The sequence below is a fragment of the Lissotriton vulgaris genome, chromosome 4_1 (genome assembly GCF_964263255.1).
Source record: "Lissotriton vulgaris chromosome 4_1, aLisVul1.2, whole genome shotgun sequence".
NCBI lineage: Eukaryota > Metazoa > Chordata > Amphibia > Caudata > Salamandridae > Lissotriton > Lissotriton vulgaris.
Genome location: NC_141691.1, coordinates 140,352,820 through 140,370,461, shown reverse-complemented (window position 1 = coordinate 140,370,461; position 17,642 = coordinate 140,352,820). Strand labels below are relative to the sequence as shown.

Sequence of the window (17,642 nt, the reverse complement as noted above, 5' to 3'; positions counted from 1 at the left end):
TTGCTGCTGTCTTTGGCCAGGTCACTGAAAGTACCCAGGTGCACTTGTCTACATTCTAAATGTGTTTACATTTAATAAAAATGGCTAATGACAGTGTTTTCAATATTGTAACACAGCATCAGATCACTAATATTATCGCAAGTAAAATCTGTGACACCACTCCCATTTCTCATATGTGAGTTCCTGTTTTGATCTAACAAAAAAGTTTTTGGGTGGATGTTGCATGAAACATATTTGGCCCAGATATACATATAGCTAAACCTATAACAACCCTTTGCAATGTCTATTTATAAATGTGGAAAAATACTAGCTGAAACGTCTTTTTTTGCTTGCAACAAAAATAAATACAGATATATACAGATAAAATGACATGAAAATAAATATGGATCAATACAGAAGGAAATGTTAAAAAAATAAATACCATTAAACCGGGAGCCCTAAACATAATATACTTCCACACTGATCTACCGAGATCACTGATGGACTAACCACTGAACAAACTTGTAATGAAGGTTAATGTGCACAGGCGTAGAAGTGGTATCTTCAGATAGATTTATTCTCTTAAGCGCCTCCTCCACTAATCAATCGGGATTTATAAAGCGCAGATAATCACCCGATAGGGTATTCAGGCGCTTGCAGGTCCTGGAGGCTTATTCGACCAGCCAAGTCTTGAGGACCCAGCACCCGCTTCATAGCTCTAACTGAATAATGTAGCTTGAATGACATACTACTTCCAACAAGCTACATTCAGTCAGTGTAGCACAGTACTCTTCACTAATCTCTCAAATGAAACCCCATCAAACACGATTAATGGCCTTCGCAGCTCCCTGTGAAGGGGCGCTTAGTGAGATTGCGCTGTCGTGCCTTGAGATGGTTGTTGGCGCTATGTAAATGGCAGAAACATTACATGTTCCGTTGTGGTGGTGTTAAAGATGCTCGTTTCCATATGCTACGGACCAGTGGCTGTACACTGATTCCAAGACGAGGCACATTTCTGTGTTGTGGATTGAGTCTGCTGCCTGCTTTCTGAAGGCTCAGGCAGCAGACCTGATGGCACACTACATGTCATTGGGATGCAGACTCAGACCACACTGAGTGTCGAAGGATGCTCTTGTCACACCTGCTTGTCGCTTCCCAATTCTGTCAAGAAATCAAGCAGCGGCCTTCCTGAGTGCTTCAAACCCTCTCGTAAATGTCAAGCCTTGTTGAAGTGTTCCGCTTACATTTATAAATGCTAACGCGAGGCTGCCTGCGATGGCTTCTTGCAAAATGGAAACACCTGACTTTTCTTGTACCGAGTAAGAATGTATTTTTTATGTGTCTTATAAATGTTATGATGATAGCTGAGCCAGGATGTCAATGCTGGAGCGGACGGCGGTCCATTATTATTCTGTTCACATTGCTAGCCCGGGCGGCGAGTGTGCTGAAGCAGTGTCCTTCACTGGCCGCTTTCACTGTTGTACAGAGGTGGCCTCAGCCATCCGCCCACTGGCTCCACTTCCCTCCTGAAACCATGTACTTTAATTTTTGTGAGGGGCTGAAATGAGTTCAGTGAGTTTGTATATATATACAACAGAGAGAGAAAGCTAAGACAGCTGGAAACGAAATTTATATTGGAGTTAGACAGCAAGTGGCCCAGGGGTCTCAATAATTCAGAAGATATGTAAACATATCTTTAGAAAACTATTGTGTCTTATAAGAACGCTGTGTATAATGACTTCTTCTGTTTTTATTAAATTCACAATTTTTGATGATTATACACTGCACAATAGGAAGCTATTTTTGCATCAAGCTCTTAGCCCAGATTTATACCAATACATTCTCTCTGCCATGACCGCTCCCATGACTCTCCCCTGTCCTTTAAATAGCTTATACTAACTTTTTACAAAACATAACATATATTATATGACTTCATTCCAGATGTAATATGTGTATATAGTAATGTATAGCTATGGATTTTTAATTGACCAGTTTGTTATTATTAATTGCACGTCGAACACTTCACATTTGTTAAACTTTTTGCACTATTAGCACAAGAAACAGCACTTTATGCAAAAAATTTGTTGGAACTCTAAATGGTCTAGCAGGATTCACATTATTCTTACCCGGAATACATGATCACATGGTGTAATTTACGTATGACATATGTCAGTTGGTCAAAGCAGTATTTCCTTGAGGCTGTATAAATGACCCATAGTGGGTTTATTATTGGAAACAATTTCATAAATGGATTCATCCTGTTATTTTAAATTTGATGATGTATATCAACTCGCCTTATGGTTGCAATTAGAAGACCAATATGCTATACTATAGAATTCAATAACCTGCATTTAAGCAGTTAGTATCATTGTCTTTTCTACTGTTGTAAATTAACCTGGGAAAGACGTATATCCATTTGGTAGTCTTTTCTTCTTGTCTATCAATCATGTGACCTGCAGCCCATTCAGTGTAGGGGGGCGTGTACATTTGATGTTTAAAAAAACGTATAAAACCACAACGGTTGCAATATTTGCTGAATGTGATCAAGGGCTCTTGAAGCCCGAAACGCGTCGTTGCAGGCTGAAGAAGAAATGCAAATAAAATCTATATCTTGCCTGACTTGCTGTGGTGGTCTGAGTTCCTTCCTCGCCGCACGCCGGAAGTGGTGGGAATTGTTTGGTGCATAAATATATATATATATATATATTTTAGCTCGAGCCTAGCGGCAGCGCCATGCACCACTCGCTCTGCGAGGCATGCAGTAGTCGAGTATGCTGTGGAGGCCTTGCCTTCTATGCGCCCATCTTTTTGATTGGCTGGTGTCACTGTCCTTGGTAAATGCTGGCTTCCGATTGATAATGAGGCTTGTTAGTTCCTCTGTGTTACCGCCCTTTCGCCATTTGTTACCTCCAATGAGGACTGGAGCTTTTACTTGTGGCATTACACAGTCTACTTCATAAGTCAGTAAGCACAATTTGTTTTTAATTTGCAGCGTGGTCTTTCACTTTAGCAGCCGTGCTTGTTTATTTAATTAATTTGCTGGGTGGGCCGAAAGAGAGTGTTTCTACTCACTAATCTAAAAAGCATTTGCAATGCAATAGGTCTCGCATTTACACAGTTTGAGCTATTGACATTTCAAATAACAATGCCTTTTATTTTTGTTTTCGTTTTTAAAACATAAATAAAAGGCATTGTCATTTACAATTCAAATAGCTTAAACTCGCGAAAATGCAAGACCTATTGCATTGCAAATGCTTGTTTTTAATGTATTGTTTGCAAGAAGGCAGAGAGAAGACCACCTGTGCAATCAGGTATGCAAGCTGTTACCTCACTTGAAAGTTAAATCTCAAACATCCAGTTAGGTTTATGCCCTGGTTACGAGTGTCCAGTTGTTATTAAATACTGACAGAGGGCGGGGGAATGCTACATATTCTAAGTTTCCATAGGAAAAATTGTATATTTTGGAGTTTCAGTTTCTCTTGCAATTCTGCATGTATCCTGTAATGTTCTGTAATGACAGCAGCATTGTTAATCGGAATCACATCGCATATCGGAATTCGTCAGGGCTGTAGTGGACTACCGTGAATGACCGTGACACATTATCCGGGCAGTGAGAGGGGCACATGGTTACCGCACAACAGGAACCTTATCCTAAGCAGGGTTCAAACCGGTCCATATACCTCTTGGTCTGGCATTGTGCATAAGGGCAGAGCAGCAGCAGGTGTGGGGAGGGGACTCTAAGCCAATGCATAGACACTCTTCCCTTGTGCAGTACTGGCCTCATAGCCCAAGAGGCACATCTGGGCACTAGTTCGTGCCTCCAGCAGGCCAAAGTAGCCAGATTTGAGGATTCAATAAAGTATTAATAGAGCGGGCACACTTCTATCCTTCAGTGGAACATTCAGTTTCTCTCCATCGAACAAGTATTCAGTCCCCCTTCCAGTTAAACGTAGTGGAGAGGTCACTGTTGTGGATTTTTCCTCGAGAGGTAATTCCTGAAAACCTTGCTCACCTGAGCCGCCCGTCTTCAGCCTAACCACTGTTGTCTCCTGCGCTGGCGGGTTTGATCTTCTGTGCCGTCTGCTTTCATGCCATCCAGTGCCAGGATGTACACTCCTTTGAGTTGACTCTGGTTTTGGCCACTTCTACATTCTGACTTCTGCAGACTGCGTTCAAAACTTCAACAATTTACTGAGAGTTGAATTCTTTCATGGCAGTCTTGTCTTTTCAGATGGTGGTGAATCTAGCTCAGAGAAGCCGATAATCGGTACGAAACGCTGTGATCTCCTCAGCCTTGCACCGGGTTGCTGCACCCTACTAGCCTTGGTAGTTAAACCTGACAGACCTAGCCATACTGACGACCTTCAATATCAAACGCAGGGAGCTGGTGTAAACCCTAACCTCTTGCCATTTTTGTTTTTGATGTTTTTTAGCGCTCTGAGGTGGCATCCGTGAGCTGGAGCGGTATATAAACACTGCCAGCATCACAAAAAAGTGTATGCAGTAAATCCGAATACAAGTAAATTACATGTCATTGGTTTTCTTCAAAAGAGGGTGTGGTTTAGATTTCAGATCGACAGCTGTGATGCAAGTGTTATGGCAGTTGTGCCTTCTATCTTTCTTTCTTTTATGATGCATACTTTTTATTCTCCATTTTTTTCTTGGGAGATTGTTTCCTTTTTCCTGCCTTCAGAAACGAGTTCTTTGTGATAGCTCTGTATCGTGGACCACGCGAGACAGTTTCCCTCAGTTCCAGGTTCTGCACTATGGCATTGGCTGCGGACTCTGCCCTCTGGGCCTCCATTGCCGTTTGGTTCAGATTATTGCAATCTCCAGCTTGTGGTGAGTGAGCCTGGATCAGGTCAGCATCTGCCCTTGTTGACCCTGGGAGGTAGTCTGCTGGCCAGGAGGACCTGTGCGCGGATCCAGTAGCTGCAGCATTGCCTGTCTGAGGATTGCTCCGGGTGCTTAAAATGTATCTTCCTGAGTTTGGTTGGTGATTTGATCGTTCTGGTTCGTCATATTCTGGTACCGTGGCAGATTTCTATATAATACTTTCTTGTAGTTTCTGGTTTTATTTATTGAGTGCTGGGTATTGCCGTCTGTCTGCCTCTTGTGCTTGAAAACAAAAAGCACCAGTCTGTGTATGCTTAATAACACCACTGGTATATTTGTAGCTGTCTGTCACAGACCGCTTTCAGTTTTTGTAGCAGACCTGTTGTTTCCAATACATAATATATACCCAAAGTGGGATTTGGGTCAGCCTCTTGTTTATGATTGGATGGCTTTGTTGTCTATCTCAGTTGTCTGCCCTCGATTCGATGGCGTTCTTCCTCGTTCTTGTGATCGTTCTACACTGGACCATTTGGTTCTCACTGTGTTCTAATGGGATGAGTTTTATCTTTCCACCGCTAACCTCACAACTCTTTTTCTCTTTTTTCCTTACCACTAGCAATCAGTCAATGCATGCGTTTCTTTGTTCTCACCTCGCTTGTTCCTCTACCACCCTGTGTTCTCTTTTTGCTCCTCCCCCACTCTGAGGTTTCCTTCCTGCTCCCCACTTGAAATACTTCATTTATTTTCATGAAGGCTTAGCCGTCCCCAGTGCTTTGGGCTTCTCACTATCATTTTCTGCTCTTTTGTATCCACTTTGTGTTGAACTTTTTTTTGGTTTCACGGCCATTTGCCATGTTGGACCAGTAAACAAAAAATTACATATCTGCTGCCAGGCATCACAATGCACGCGTGCTTTGTAAAGCATGCGCCCATGCTCATTGTGAAGCGCGCACAGGCGTTATTCAGGAAATTGATTTTCTGTAATAGGTAACCCAGTGCAAGATTGTCAGACATGCTTGCACAAGCAAGGAAAAAAGCCTTTTAGAGCCTTTTGGATTTGTCAGTGCTTGTTAGTTCAGGTCTGTAGCCAGAACTGTAGGTGTCTCTGACTCTATAGATGTAGAGGTGTCTTCTTCTGATCTAGACAGTTTTTGGTCATTGTCGGTCTCCATACTCCAATCATTCGGGTTTTTCCTCTCCCCCCCCCCCTAGTTCTAGCAGCAACGCGCCCTGTATTGTGGAATAACTCACTAATTGCTGAGGTAGCGTGCGCCATTCACCATGGAAGGCTAGCTAGCACGTGGCACAGAATGTTATTTCTTAACGAGAAAGTAATTACAAACTACACTCCTGTATTTGTGGGATGCTGAATATTTTTTTTAAGTGAAACACTTATTGAAATGAATCACCTGCTGCTTGCAATATTCCAGGTTTTTGTTTCACAAATTACCCTACACACGTCCTCTACATGCCACGCAGGTATGATCGTTCTTTTTCAAGGCTTGTTTTTAACACGACTTAAAATTATCCGAGCTATTCAAAAGCGAAAGAAAGAGAAACTACTTTAGGAAACGCATTAAAGAAAATAATTTGTTTCCGGTGTTTAGTAACAGAAAAGTGATTCATCTAATGTAGGTGTGCGTACATACGCCTGGGAGCGCTAGATCCATGCCAGCTTTTCAGGCCGTGCACCAAAATATGCAAATCATTTATATGTAGATTAATTTGGGTCTGGTGGCGCAGTGGACTAATGCATCCAATGTAGGAGCCTGTGTTCGACCTCATGGTCACAGGTTCTAATCCCGCTGGGTCCACTCAGCCTTTCATCCATCTGAGGTCGATAAAATGAGTACTATTGATTTGGGTAACAATATGCATCTGTTATTCAGCGCCTTGAGGCCTTCAGGTGATACGTGCGCTTTACAAATGTACATGTTATGTTATTCGGTTTATGTATGGAGCAGGAAAGGAAGGAGGAGGAACCAGAAGGCAGCCTAATGGGAAACCAGTAGGGCAGCCCAGAGAGTGGCATCAAGGCGGGAGCTCTCCAGTGAGTTTCAGGTCACTGCCTTCTGCCTCCGTGAAGCCAGCTGCTCCTCACCCCACAAGGAGTCTTTCTCTAACATTCTAGATCTGGTAATTTGTTGTCATAATGTTTAAAGGCTCCGTGCCTGACCTGGATACCGAGTAACAGATCAGCTACGGCCTCCTTACAGAATATATGATGTTATTCTGCGGGATAATATCCCGCATACCATTACTCCGCATTTTTTATAACGCAAGTGCGCTTACTCCGACCTACCATGACCCCGCAAACATTTACCCCGCATAAGCCTTTACCACGCATGCCATTACAATGCAAAGTCATGCGTGATGAAGGCATATACTTTGTAAAAGTACTTTATTTAAATATATATTTTTTCATTTAAATTGAATTATTTTTATATATATATATAAATATATATATATATATATATATATACATGAATTCCTGGCGCAATCCTTGTATGTAAAGACACCAGAGTCGAGGCCCAAATCAATTTTGCAGTGCTCAGGTTTATTGGCAAAAAAACAGCCCCTACGCGTTTCGAGGTAAGCCTACCTCTTGCTCACGGGTGGAGTACAATTGAAATTGCTATTCTTTTAAAGTGAAATGGGTACATTACATCATATACCACGTGGTGAATAGACATAAAAGACACATTTTCGGCAACAATGTTTCAGTTCACTCATGGTTTTTCAACAAAGTTTCAATTGAAAAAAACTTCATATAGCATTGCGTGACATGCATATAAGTAAAGGCAGTGTTACTCTATTTAAACAAGAAAGTTTGTGCAATTTTATCGCGATTAGTGCCCAAGTGGGCTCACGATTTTAAATGTCCCGCAATATTCCTCAAGTCGCGCGACAAAACCAAATGTTGCCCCAGTGGGCATGCACTGTCTGATACAATGTAGAACAGTAATCACAATTCCGCCCAAGTGGGCATAGAGTCCAATACCTGCAACAAGAGAACAATGTGATTTCAGCCTGTGTGTCCATATAAAAGTTGCATGTGCGAATTAAAATCAACAGTTTCTTTAAAAGTAAGCAGTATTCCATAAAGAGACGACAGCAAGCTACTGATTTTAAAATCAATATACACAATATGAACAAAATACCAACAATTGAAATTACTCGTGTAGATGGACTGCTAATTCTTCCCCAAGGTTATGACCAACAGGTTGAAACGTGTTATATTTGATTATGTATTTAGACTCCAATTTCCTTAGATCCAACCACCGATTGCCCCCTCTTTCTTTAAACTCAACACAGTCCAGTACCGTAAAGTTCGAGTTTTGATTGTGTTCTGTGGCAAAATGTCTGGCCACAGGGTACTGGTGATTGAGATTTTTTATAGCCCTAAGGGGTTCTAAGACTCTGAGTTTAGCTTGTTTGGTTGTGCAACCAATGTAAAATTTGTCGCACGGACATTGTAACGCATATATAGCGTAATCAGTGGTACAACTTAGATGTTTGGTGATTTTGTGTGCCTCCTGATCTTTTGAGATTTTTAATGATTTACAGTTTTTGCTAAATTTGCATGCCTTGCATTTTTTACACGGGAAAAATCCCTGTACAGCATTAGATTAGGACATTCTTTAATTAGTGTCGTACCTAAGGTGTCTCTAAGTGACTTAGCCTTTCTGAATGTAAGTGAAGGGGTATCCTGTATTACTTCACGCAGGTCTTTATCCAATCTGAGAACATCCCAGAATTTGTGAAGACTACGTCTAATCTCCCATGACTGACTATCGTAATTGGTTATAAAACGAATTACATCAGCTTTCTGATGATCTTTTGGGATCAGGGGGTCCCCCTGAACCATCTGGGCTACTCTTGTCTCGGCCTGCTTAATGATTTTTTTAGAATATCCCCTTTCAGAAAACCTTGTCATCATTATCTTTTTCTCTTGCTCATAGCTATCAACTGTGCTGCAGTTCCGTTTGGCCCTGATTAATTCGCCAAGCAGTATACTGGCTGCGGAGTTCTGTAGTTTCTTGAGCTGTTTCTGGGTGATGCATGTGTAGAGTGCGTTGCCGATGTCAAGTTTGCTGGAGATGAGTGCGTGGGTGACCGTTTTTCTCGGTTCTATAGAGATCCATATTAATGTCTTTCGGAGCAGGCGGAAATTGCATTTATTTGGCGTTTCTTTGTGAACGAAAAGTCCAGTATAATGTCAAGGTTGCAAGTGTGGTCCATCGGGATGGGGTTAGGGGGTGCGATCCCAGACGTCTGGCCACCTCGAGTCCTCCCAGGCTGACAGAGTGGGTTTCAGGATGAGCACTTCGGTCTTGTCCGAGTTATGTTTGAGGCAGCGGTCTTAATTCCAGGTGGCAACGGCCTTCATTCTGCTATGGAAGTTGGTTCTGACAGTTGTGGGCTCATTGGTGAGGGAGAGGATCAGCTGGGTATCATCAGCATAAGAGACTTATGTTAAGCCCGTAGCTTCTGATGATGGCTGCAAGGGGGGGGCCATGTAGATGCTGAAAATGGTGGGGCTCTTGGAGGAGCCCTGGGGTACACCGCAGTTGATCTCTGTAATTTCTGAGAGGAACAGAGGTAGTCTGACTCTGACTCCGGGCTGGATGGATGCCAGTGCTGCCATTACGTACCTGCCATTACCTGCGGCACCTGCAGTTTTCCGCTCGGCGTTTTAGGCTTTATTTCTAAGATAATAGCTGCTACCCACAATCTGCCCTCACCTGACATGCCACAGTTCAATGCAGGGTTACCTTAGGCACGTATCAAAGCAAGGTCCTTAATAAAGCATTAAATAAATAAATAGAAGGGGGTTCCCCAAGGGGATTAGGATAAACGGCAGGAATGGGGATTAAACAATACAAATTCTCAAAAAGAACCCTGCCGGGCTATATTGAGAAGGTTCTGAAACAGAATCCTAGGGTTTAGAATAGCAACACTGGGTACCATCAAAGCCACACATCATCTTTAATACACGAAGGCTGACATTTTTTCATAGTTGATTGTTTTATTCATATTTTTGTTGATTTTATGATTCTTCAGATTGAAAAGGCGACATTTACAAATGTTAAAATCTGAATACATTCAATAACATTTAATAATCAAGGTAGAAAACTAGTCCCACACACACAACTCTCATTATACACTCATTGCCACAATCATATCCAAACGGCTATCATTCCATAAGTCATTCATTCGACCACACAAAGGGAATATGGTACATCACTGCCTTTGACTATAATTACAATGGTCAACAATTAATAGACAAAGAGGGAAATGGGAGCAGGTAGAGCATGGGGAGGGGGATCATATGGTGTTATTAATGATCCTGCCACCAGCAGAAGTTACGCCTTAATAAAGCATGGTCTTGAATTGAGTCTGTTATATCAACACTTTCAAGCCTCAACTTATTTCTAGCAAAGAAACCTGGGCGGATTTAGACACAAGCCCCCTTCCAGCAAAACCTATTGAAAAAGCGATGAATTTGCAATTAGTCCCTTACATACAGACAAACATCTGTCTGGATACCATGCAGTTTGACTGATCTATGACTGGGGGAGAGTGTCAAAGTTTCAGTGCTTTGTCCATCATCTCCTTGTGTTTGCTTGGTTTGTCCTACGTTGGCAGGGTATGCCCAGACGTGGGTCCTTTGCTCACTTCGCCACTGGGTTCAAGCTAGCCTGGCTGATGACAGGTGATACCCCGAAATCGGTCCCAGAATGCTTGTTTCCGGTCCAGGGAAAACCTGGCTTGGCATTTCGGTCTGGACTGTTCCCATGCGGCACAGGGTCAATACTGATTTGCATATGATGGATCTGAACTGGGGTGGCGAAATGAGCTAAAGAACAATGAGGGATTCAGCCCAGATCTGTGACTGGGGGGTGAGCGTCTGAAAAGATTGAGCGCTCCGTCCATCATCTCCTTGTGGTTTGCTTTATAAATAATAATAACATAACACATGTTCACCCTCCAGGTTCTTAGCGCTACATAGCAGGTGTTAGTTGGTATTCAACTCAGTGACACTCATTTTATTGACCTTCGATGAAGGACAGGCTGTGTGGACCATTGGTATTCGACTTGGTGACCATGAGGATAAAGATAGACAGATCCCTGCATCAGATAGATACATTCGTCATTGAGCCATCAGACGCCTCATTTTGCACACCCCAGTCTGTTTCGTGTATTCAGTAGGGCATGAAGATTGTTCCTCCTTCCCACCAAACTCCAGTGAATTCTTGCGGTCAGTGATCCCTCTATCTATCCAACATTTCAAGTGATAATATGGACTTTCACGGTTCATAGGACATGAATGTGTTGGCATTGTGAGTTCATTGATGGCAACATAGCATTCTACATAACAGTAAACGGCTAAAACCATTCACGGGTCTAACGTTTATGTGGATTCCTCTTGGTAACTAGTTGGAAATCTTTATTTAATGTCAAATACATAGATCTCATGCAGGTATGTAGATACCAGTTTATGGTGTGATCACCCATCTCCTCAGTCACTCTTTCCTTCAGCTTCCCTTGAGCTCTCCCAAACTGCAAGAGTGTAGCTTTTCTTGTAAACATAATTTTAGGGTGATGAAGATAATCATCCATACATTCTCTAACATCAGTCAACAGTTCACCTGGGTATGTTTAGAGGACATATTCTGTATACACCATTCGTTGCTTTGCGTGCACTGCTAGAGAATGGCTTTGAATAGTTTCCTATGTCAAAAGAAGATGGTCGTCCGATGCTCATCGATCAAGAAGTATGTTCCAGGCTTTCAGAAACAGTGAGGAGAAAGCTCGGCCAAACATACAGGCCTTGTTGAATAGCAGTAAAGAGAGTGGAGGAATATCCAAGAGCGCCCTAAGTTATGAGTTTTAAGAAGCCCTCAAATGAAGAGAGGGGCGCTTGGTTGTGCAAGGCCTGAGGGGCCTTGCACAATGATTTTAACTATAGAACACCTTTTACCAGGAGCCTTTGAAGGTGACAAGATAGAACAAAATGTGAGACCTGCAGCTGAGGCCCAAAATAAGTCTGCACACAGTTCTGGATGAGCTGTAGTCTTCAAATGGAATAATGAAGCATCCACAAAAGAAAGGACTGCAACTCATCTTCCCTTAACCTGATTGTTGACTGAACGATGAGCCTCTCTGAGTAGGGGAGAGTAAATGGAGACTTTTGCTCAGCACTTTTAAGGAGTAAAAAAAAGAAGAGATAAGCTTTTTCACATGAACAGTGAAGCTGAGCTTTGTGTCAAAAATAACTTGGAGTCCCTATTTTATAAACTGAATTGAGGGAGGGCCAGTAGGCCACTGGGCACCAGGCCAAGATGTTCTGTTATTACCAAAAACCAAAATCTCAATTTTGTAGGTGTTGAATCCGAAATAACTGGTATCAACGTAGGCAGCTATAGACCATAGCCACTGAAGTGGAGCTGATGCTATTCCCTATCCCTAGCTACCCAACGATTAACTGGGTGTTGCGTGTGTATGCAAAGAATATCAGGCCACAGGAGTATGTTTGTTAGTCCGTGAATAACAACTGATGATTAAGGTTGGGCGTAGGGCGGAACTATGGATTCCCAATCATGTAATGTGTTTATTGTGCAACATAATTTGAGTATAAGGAGCAGCTTGGGAATGTTTCTTGAGGAAGTATTCCAACCTGTGAAGGGGAAAGTCTTGACCCCTTCGGTCAGTGGTCACCACTTTTAGATGTGGCTAAAGTTCGCACATCACCAACACAGCACTTCACTGAGTAAGAGAAGGAATACAAAGGTAAGATACCAGACGTTCAAATTGGAGTGGCACTTTATTTTTCAATTAACAAACAGAGAGCTAAATGCATATCAATTCAAGCAACAATGTAATTTTCTAAATACAACCCAGACTTCGCTCTGTCTGGTATGAATGCTGGATGACTAATGCTCAAAATATCTCAAGGTAATGCTGGAATGAAATGTATTTAAAGAGAACACTAACACAGATGATCAAAGATTCTACACTACTGAGTACAAGAATATAGAACCCAACTGTCTATGGGCCAACCATCTGAGACAGGTCCATTGTCATAGATTGCACATTTCTATCAGAGCCCTGAATTATGAGGGCAGGGCAAAGAAGGCGCAAGTAGAATTAGCTAAGATACAACATTTTGCTACTAATTCAGTGTCTGGAAACAGCTGAGAGTGAGGCCAGTTACCCTTGTTAAAAAGAGCCTACCATACAGGAATATACCCATGAAGAGAGATAGTTGAAGGGTCAGAGATCTAGAGAGAGAGATGGGCTATCTGCCCTGGGAGATCCACAACCTGAGTGAGGCGTCGGCGTCCCAAGTCAGATAGTCTTCGGCTAGCCGAGAGAACCTTCCACGCTCATGCAGCAGGGCATCCGCAGGAAAGCTCTGATTTCAGATTTGACAGTTGGGCCTGTTATACCCAAAATTGAGGAACTAGGGTTCTATGATGACGCTGGCCCCTGGCCTTACGGTGCAGGTGGTTTAACCACAAGTGTTTTGGACACCGGAAGGAAATGTTTTCAGTACATTATGTTCCGTACATTTTTAGAACAGAACGTCTTGTACCTTTGAAAGAGAACATTTCCGGAACATCTTGTACCTTAGGAAGGGAACATTTTCAGAACATCTTGTACTTTAGGAAGAGAACATTTTCAGAACATCTTGTACTTTAGGAAGAGAACATTTTCATCACTTCTTTCTAAACACAATGGTTACATGTTGTTCATTACTAAAAAAGGACATTTTCCTGTCACGCACATTTCTACATATCTGAAAGTGTGAATTCCCATGATAGATGCTGTTTATTGCTAGAAATTGCTGCTTATACTTGTGCAAGCTATGTTCCAAAATATAACGTTAGCAGGGGTTTCAGGAAGCTGTACCACGTGTACCAGGGTAAGTGTGTGTGTGTGGGTGTTGGTCTGGGAGCTGACAGTGAAGCTAAACACTTTTTTGAAGGCCTATTTTCACCTTGTTTATTTTGGTGCACAGAAACGTGTGTTTGTAAGCCTGCATGCATAGTGGGCCCTGGGGCCTTTGTTTACTAATGGAGAAAGCTAGTTATTTTAGCATGTTTTCAGATTTTTTTATCACGCAGGGCCCACATCAGACCTTCATGTTACCAAGGCTGTCAGAACTCTCCTTTCTGGTGATGTTAGATGGTAGAACGGGACCCTCCATCATTTGAGTATAAGGAGCAGCTTGGGAATGTTTCTTGAGGAAGTATTCCAACCACTCTCGGGAATGATCCCTCACGCCAAACTCTTTATGATGCTCTAAGTCGGTGGCGTGGAAGACATAATTTATTCTATCTGAAAGCTCTAATAGCACAAAGGTGGCAGAGATCAGTGTTATGTCATTTAGGGCTGCAGTCAGAACCACTAGTACCTCTCGACTGATGGTTGGAAACCTACCTGGGCGCTGTCGAGGAGTTCACAGTCCTCCACAAAAGCTTGATAAATTTGAGTTTACCACCAACTTTCTGAACCTGGATTTATAAGACATTAACAATCTAGCTTGAGAGTTTAGAGTTTGCAATCAGGGATTTTGTTTCCCCTGGTATTATTCTCACTTTGGTTAAATTGAGGCACAACAAGATGACTTGGGAGTGTCCACATTTCATAAATCCTACCAGTGGAAATAATACCTCCATATTTGGAGACATTTTAGAGTCGATATACTACAAACCTGGCACTGTGTGAATAATGAATAGAAATGTTCCAAATGACGTACAAGTTTGTATGAGCGAGTGTTAGATATTTAGGGTGGTAAGGGACATCAGAGGGTGGTTTTAAAGCAAGCGGGAAAATTGGAGATTTCCTCCCCCCCCAACTGATGGGTGGGTAATAAGACATCCATAAGGGGGTGCTGTGGAGTCAACACAGCCCTAGATCTCGGTGTAGTAATGTATAGTTACTTTTATTTTCTATGGACTAATGCAGGCTCCGACATTCTCCTAAATGCTCTACTAGGTTTCTCTAGTTTGAGTGATGTGAATGTAGTGGTCTTTATTAGTTAACATTGTAAGCCCATGTCGTAATAGCTTTTTTATATTCATATACATTGGCACCTTAAAATCTTTGATAATCCTTGTACCAGATACACAATTTGTTCCAGGATAAACGATTTGACCCTCCATGAGCTTTGTCAATTCAGCAATATTCGGTGCTTGTTTCTTTAGCTGTAGGTGATGAATATTCACGAGGTGACCCTTTTTGTTTGCAACTATAAACTAGGTCCTTAGAGATGTATGTTTGCTTTTTACTCGAGCAATATCACTTCCTGTAGGTCATGTGATATGTCGTTATTGGGTCGAATTGTCTGCTTTCACCTCTGTGGTGGTACCAAAGGGAGCTTGCTGTCAATTTTGTCTACCCTGGTAATTTTTGTAAAATTGACATCCATATTGTGTTGGATGTTATTGGGGTGTCAGGTCCTTCACGACAGCACAAACCATGCTCTGCGATTGCTTTGCGGCCCGCCACATTCTGCCCACCTATACACCCACAGATCACTGGCGGAGCCGTGTGTTCTAATATTTCAAGAAACTATTGCTTGTTTGTGTGCACTGCCTGGGGTCAAGAAAAAATGTGGCTGATTTATTAAAAAATGAACTTTTTTTTTTAGCTGTATTCTTTAGAAGGAGATTTGTTCAGGGCTGACTAGCATAAGTAGCAATAAAATTGACAGCCGCTCATTTTGTTATCCAGCATGTTCATGAGCAGCTGTCAGAAGGAAGCAAATTAACTCTGGATCATACACGAATCAATAAAAACAATAAACCGCTGCAGTTTTTCTTTTAATAGCCGCACAAGGATGAGGTGGCCTTCAGAAAGTTTAAAATTCCCAGACTCTTCTTTTAAACAGACAGATTATTTGCACATAACGCCTTGCTTCCAATGCATCCAAGAACAAATCCCCCTTTTATGAGCTCCTTAAAAGGAATGAATAGGTATCTCTTCATTTACTACACTCCTGTCCAGTGGGCATGTATTTTGGTCTGTGAGTCTGTTAGTAATGGTGTGTTTTTATTTATGTATTTGATTTAAATTCTGACCATGTTATTTTGTATGGACCATCATACAAATATACAGATACATACATTTTGTTTTAGCTGTCTGCAGTAGGCCAACTCTTCCTAGATAGACTTGCACCTGCTGACCATCTGATGTATTGTTTCATTCTACAGGGTAAGGTGGTGGAACATGGGAAGCACTTTGACCTTCTCGCCCAACCTTCCAGTCTGTACTCTGAGATGTGGCACACGCAGAGCAGCCGCATGCAGAGCACCAACATCAAGCAACAGAAAGATACCAGCCAACGGTTATCCAAGGACGAGGAGAGGAAAAAACTACAGGAAGAAATCATCAACAGCGTCAAGGGATGCGGGAACTGCTCCTGCTAGCCGACGGGCTCCGCAGTGACATTCAAATGCACTGAAGCACAGTTCTGAAGCAAGACCTTGGTTCCTCTCTTCCTGAACTCATTGGGAAGAAATGGCACTTTGAAGTGTCGACTGCTACTTTTGTGTTGCAACAAACCACAGAAATTATGAGTTTCTTGATGAGGCTGTAGCCAAAACTGCGTTTTGTTCCAGAATAATTGGTTTAAAAAATCATTGGTGACTCAAACAATAATCAACAAGGCACACAAGCTGCAGTGTTTCAAAACCGTGGTGGATATACCCTGGAAATTGTCTAACAAGGATGTCATGCCATGGCCGTGAGCAGCTTTCCTGCACTGCCACCATCTGCATTACATGACCGACAAGGGTACTGGACATGTTAATGTTTCTTATTGATGCCACCCTTGACTTCCTATCTTAGTGGGTCATTACATTTTGTATGAATTTTTTGTAGTATTTCCATTAGCAGAAAACTGTGATGTCTCCTACATTTATTTTAATTAAATTGAATTGTAAAATTGATGCTGCTCCTGGTTATTGTGGAGTCCCATCAGACACGTTTTTGGATTTTAAATCATTTTATTAAAATATAACGGGTCACTTGAAAAATCGAAATGTGGAAGTACTATAAAGGGAGAGGGAAGCAACGAATGTATATTTCATGATCCATTTCCAGTAGTCAATTAAATGTATTTATGAGGTTATTTCCTTGGAGTCATCTTGTGGACAAAAACAAAAAAATGTTTGTCAGTAACATGGTGTTCTTCAATATTTTGAAATCAAGAATGTCTTGAATTTGACACTGTGAGTTACTACCTTTTAATAAGTAAAATATTCACAGAAAGCATCCCTTTCCATGCTGGTGTTATCCCAGTCTATCTGGTAAGGTGAATTATGAATTGCATCTGGACACCAACAAGTACATACTCTAAATGCACAAGTGTTTTGTCTCCTCCGTGTTACCCCCATGTTACCACCTCCCTCCCCCAAGAGACAAAACAAAACAGTTCTTCAATGCATCGCCCTGTAGCATAAGGAAACTGATACTGCAAAGATGTTTTTATTTTTTAAATATAGGCTGAAAAACGGATAACTAAAAATCATGACCTCCCATAAATATATCGCTGCAAAAAGGACGCTGTACATTAAATTGTACTATTAAGGACCTAAGCCCAAATATTCTTGTCCTGAGATGGAATTGGAAAGTAGCTACGACCTTTAATATGTGTAAGTTAATTTTGACTGGGTTCAGGAATTTAAGTATAGATCGAAGTTTTTGCAGAGAGATTTTTGGAGGTCTTGTAAAATATATTTTTACAATCTGTTTTCACATGTTAACTTGCAGTCTCGTCTCCTCCATTCTCACCCCTTGGTACAAGCATTCGTTCT

General features: G+C 41.8%; 1 protein-coding gene across 1 annotated transcript in view; it reads left to right on the top strand.

Moving 5' to 3' along the window:
• Positions 1–16,957, top strand: part of ABCB7 (ATP binding cassette subfamily B member 7) — a 796,257-nt gene extending 779,300 nt beyond the window's left edge. The window contains exon 16 of the mRNA XM_086918402.1: positions 16,038–16,957. Within this exon, the coding sequence (XP_086774528.1) occupies positions 16,038–16,253 (216 nt within the window). The 3' untranslated portion in view covers positions 16,254–16,957. The remainder of the gene's footprint in view (positions 1–16,037) is intronic.
• Positions 16,958–17,642: the final 685 nt, after the last annotated feature.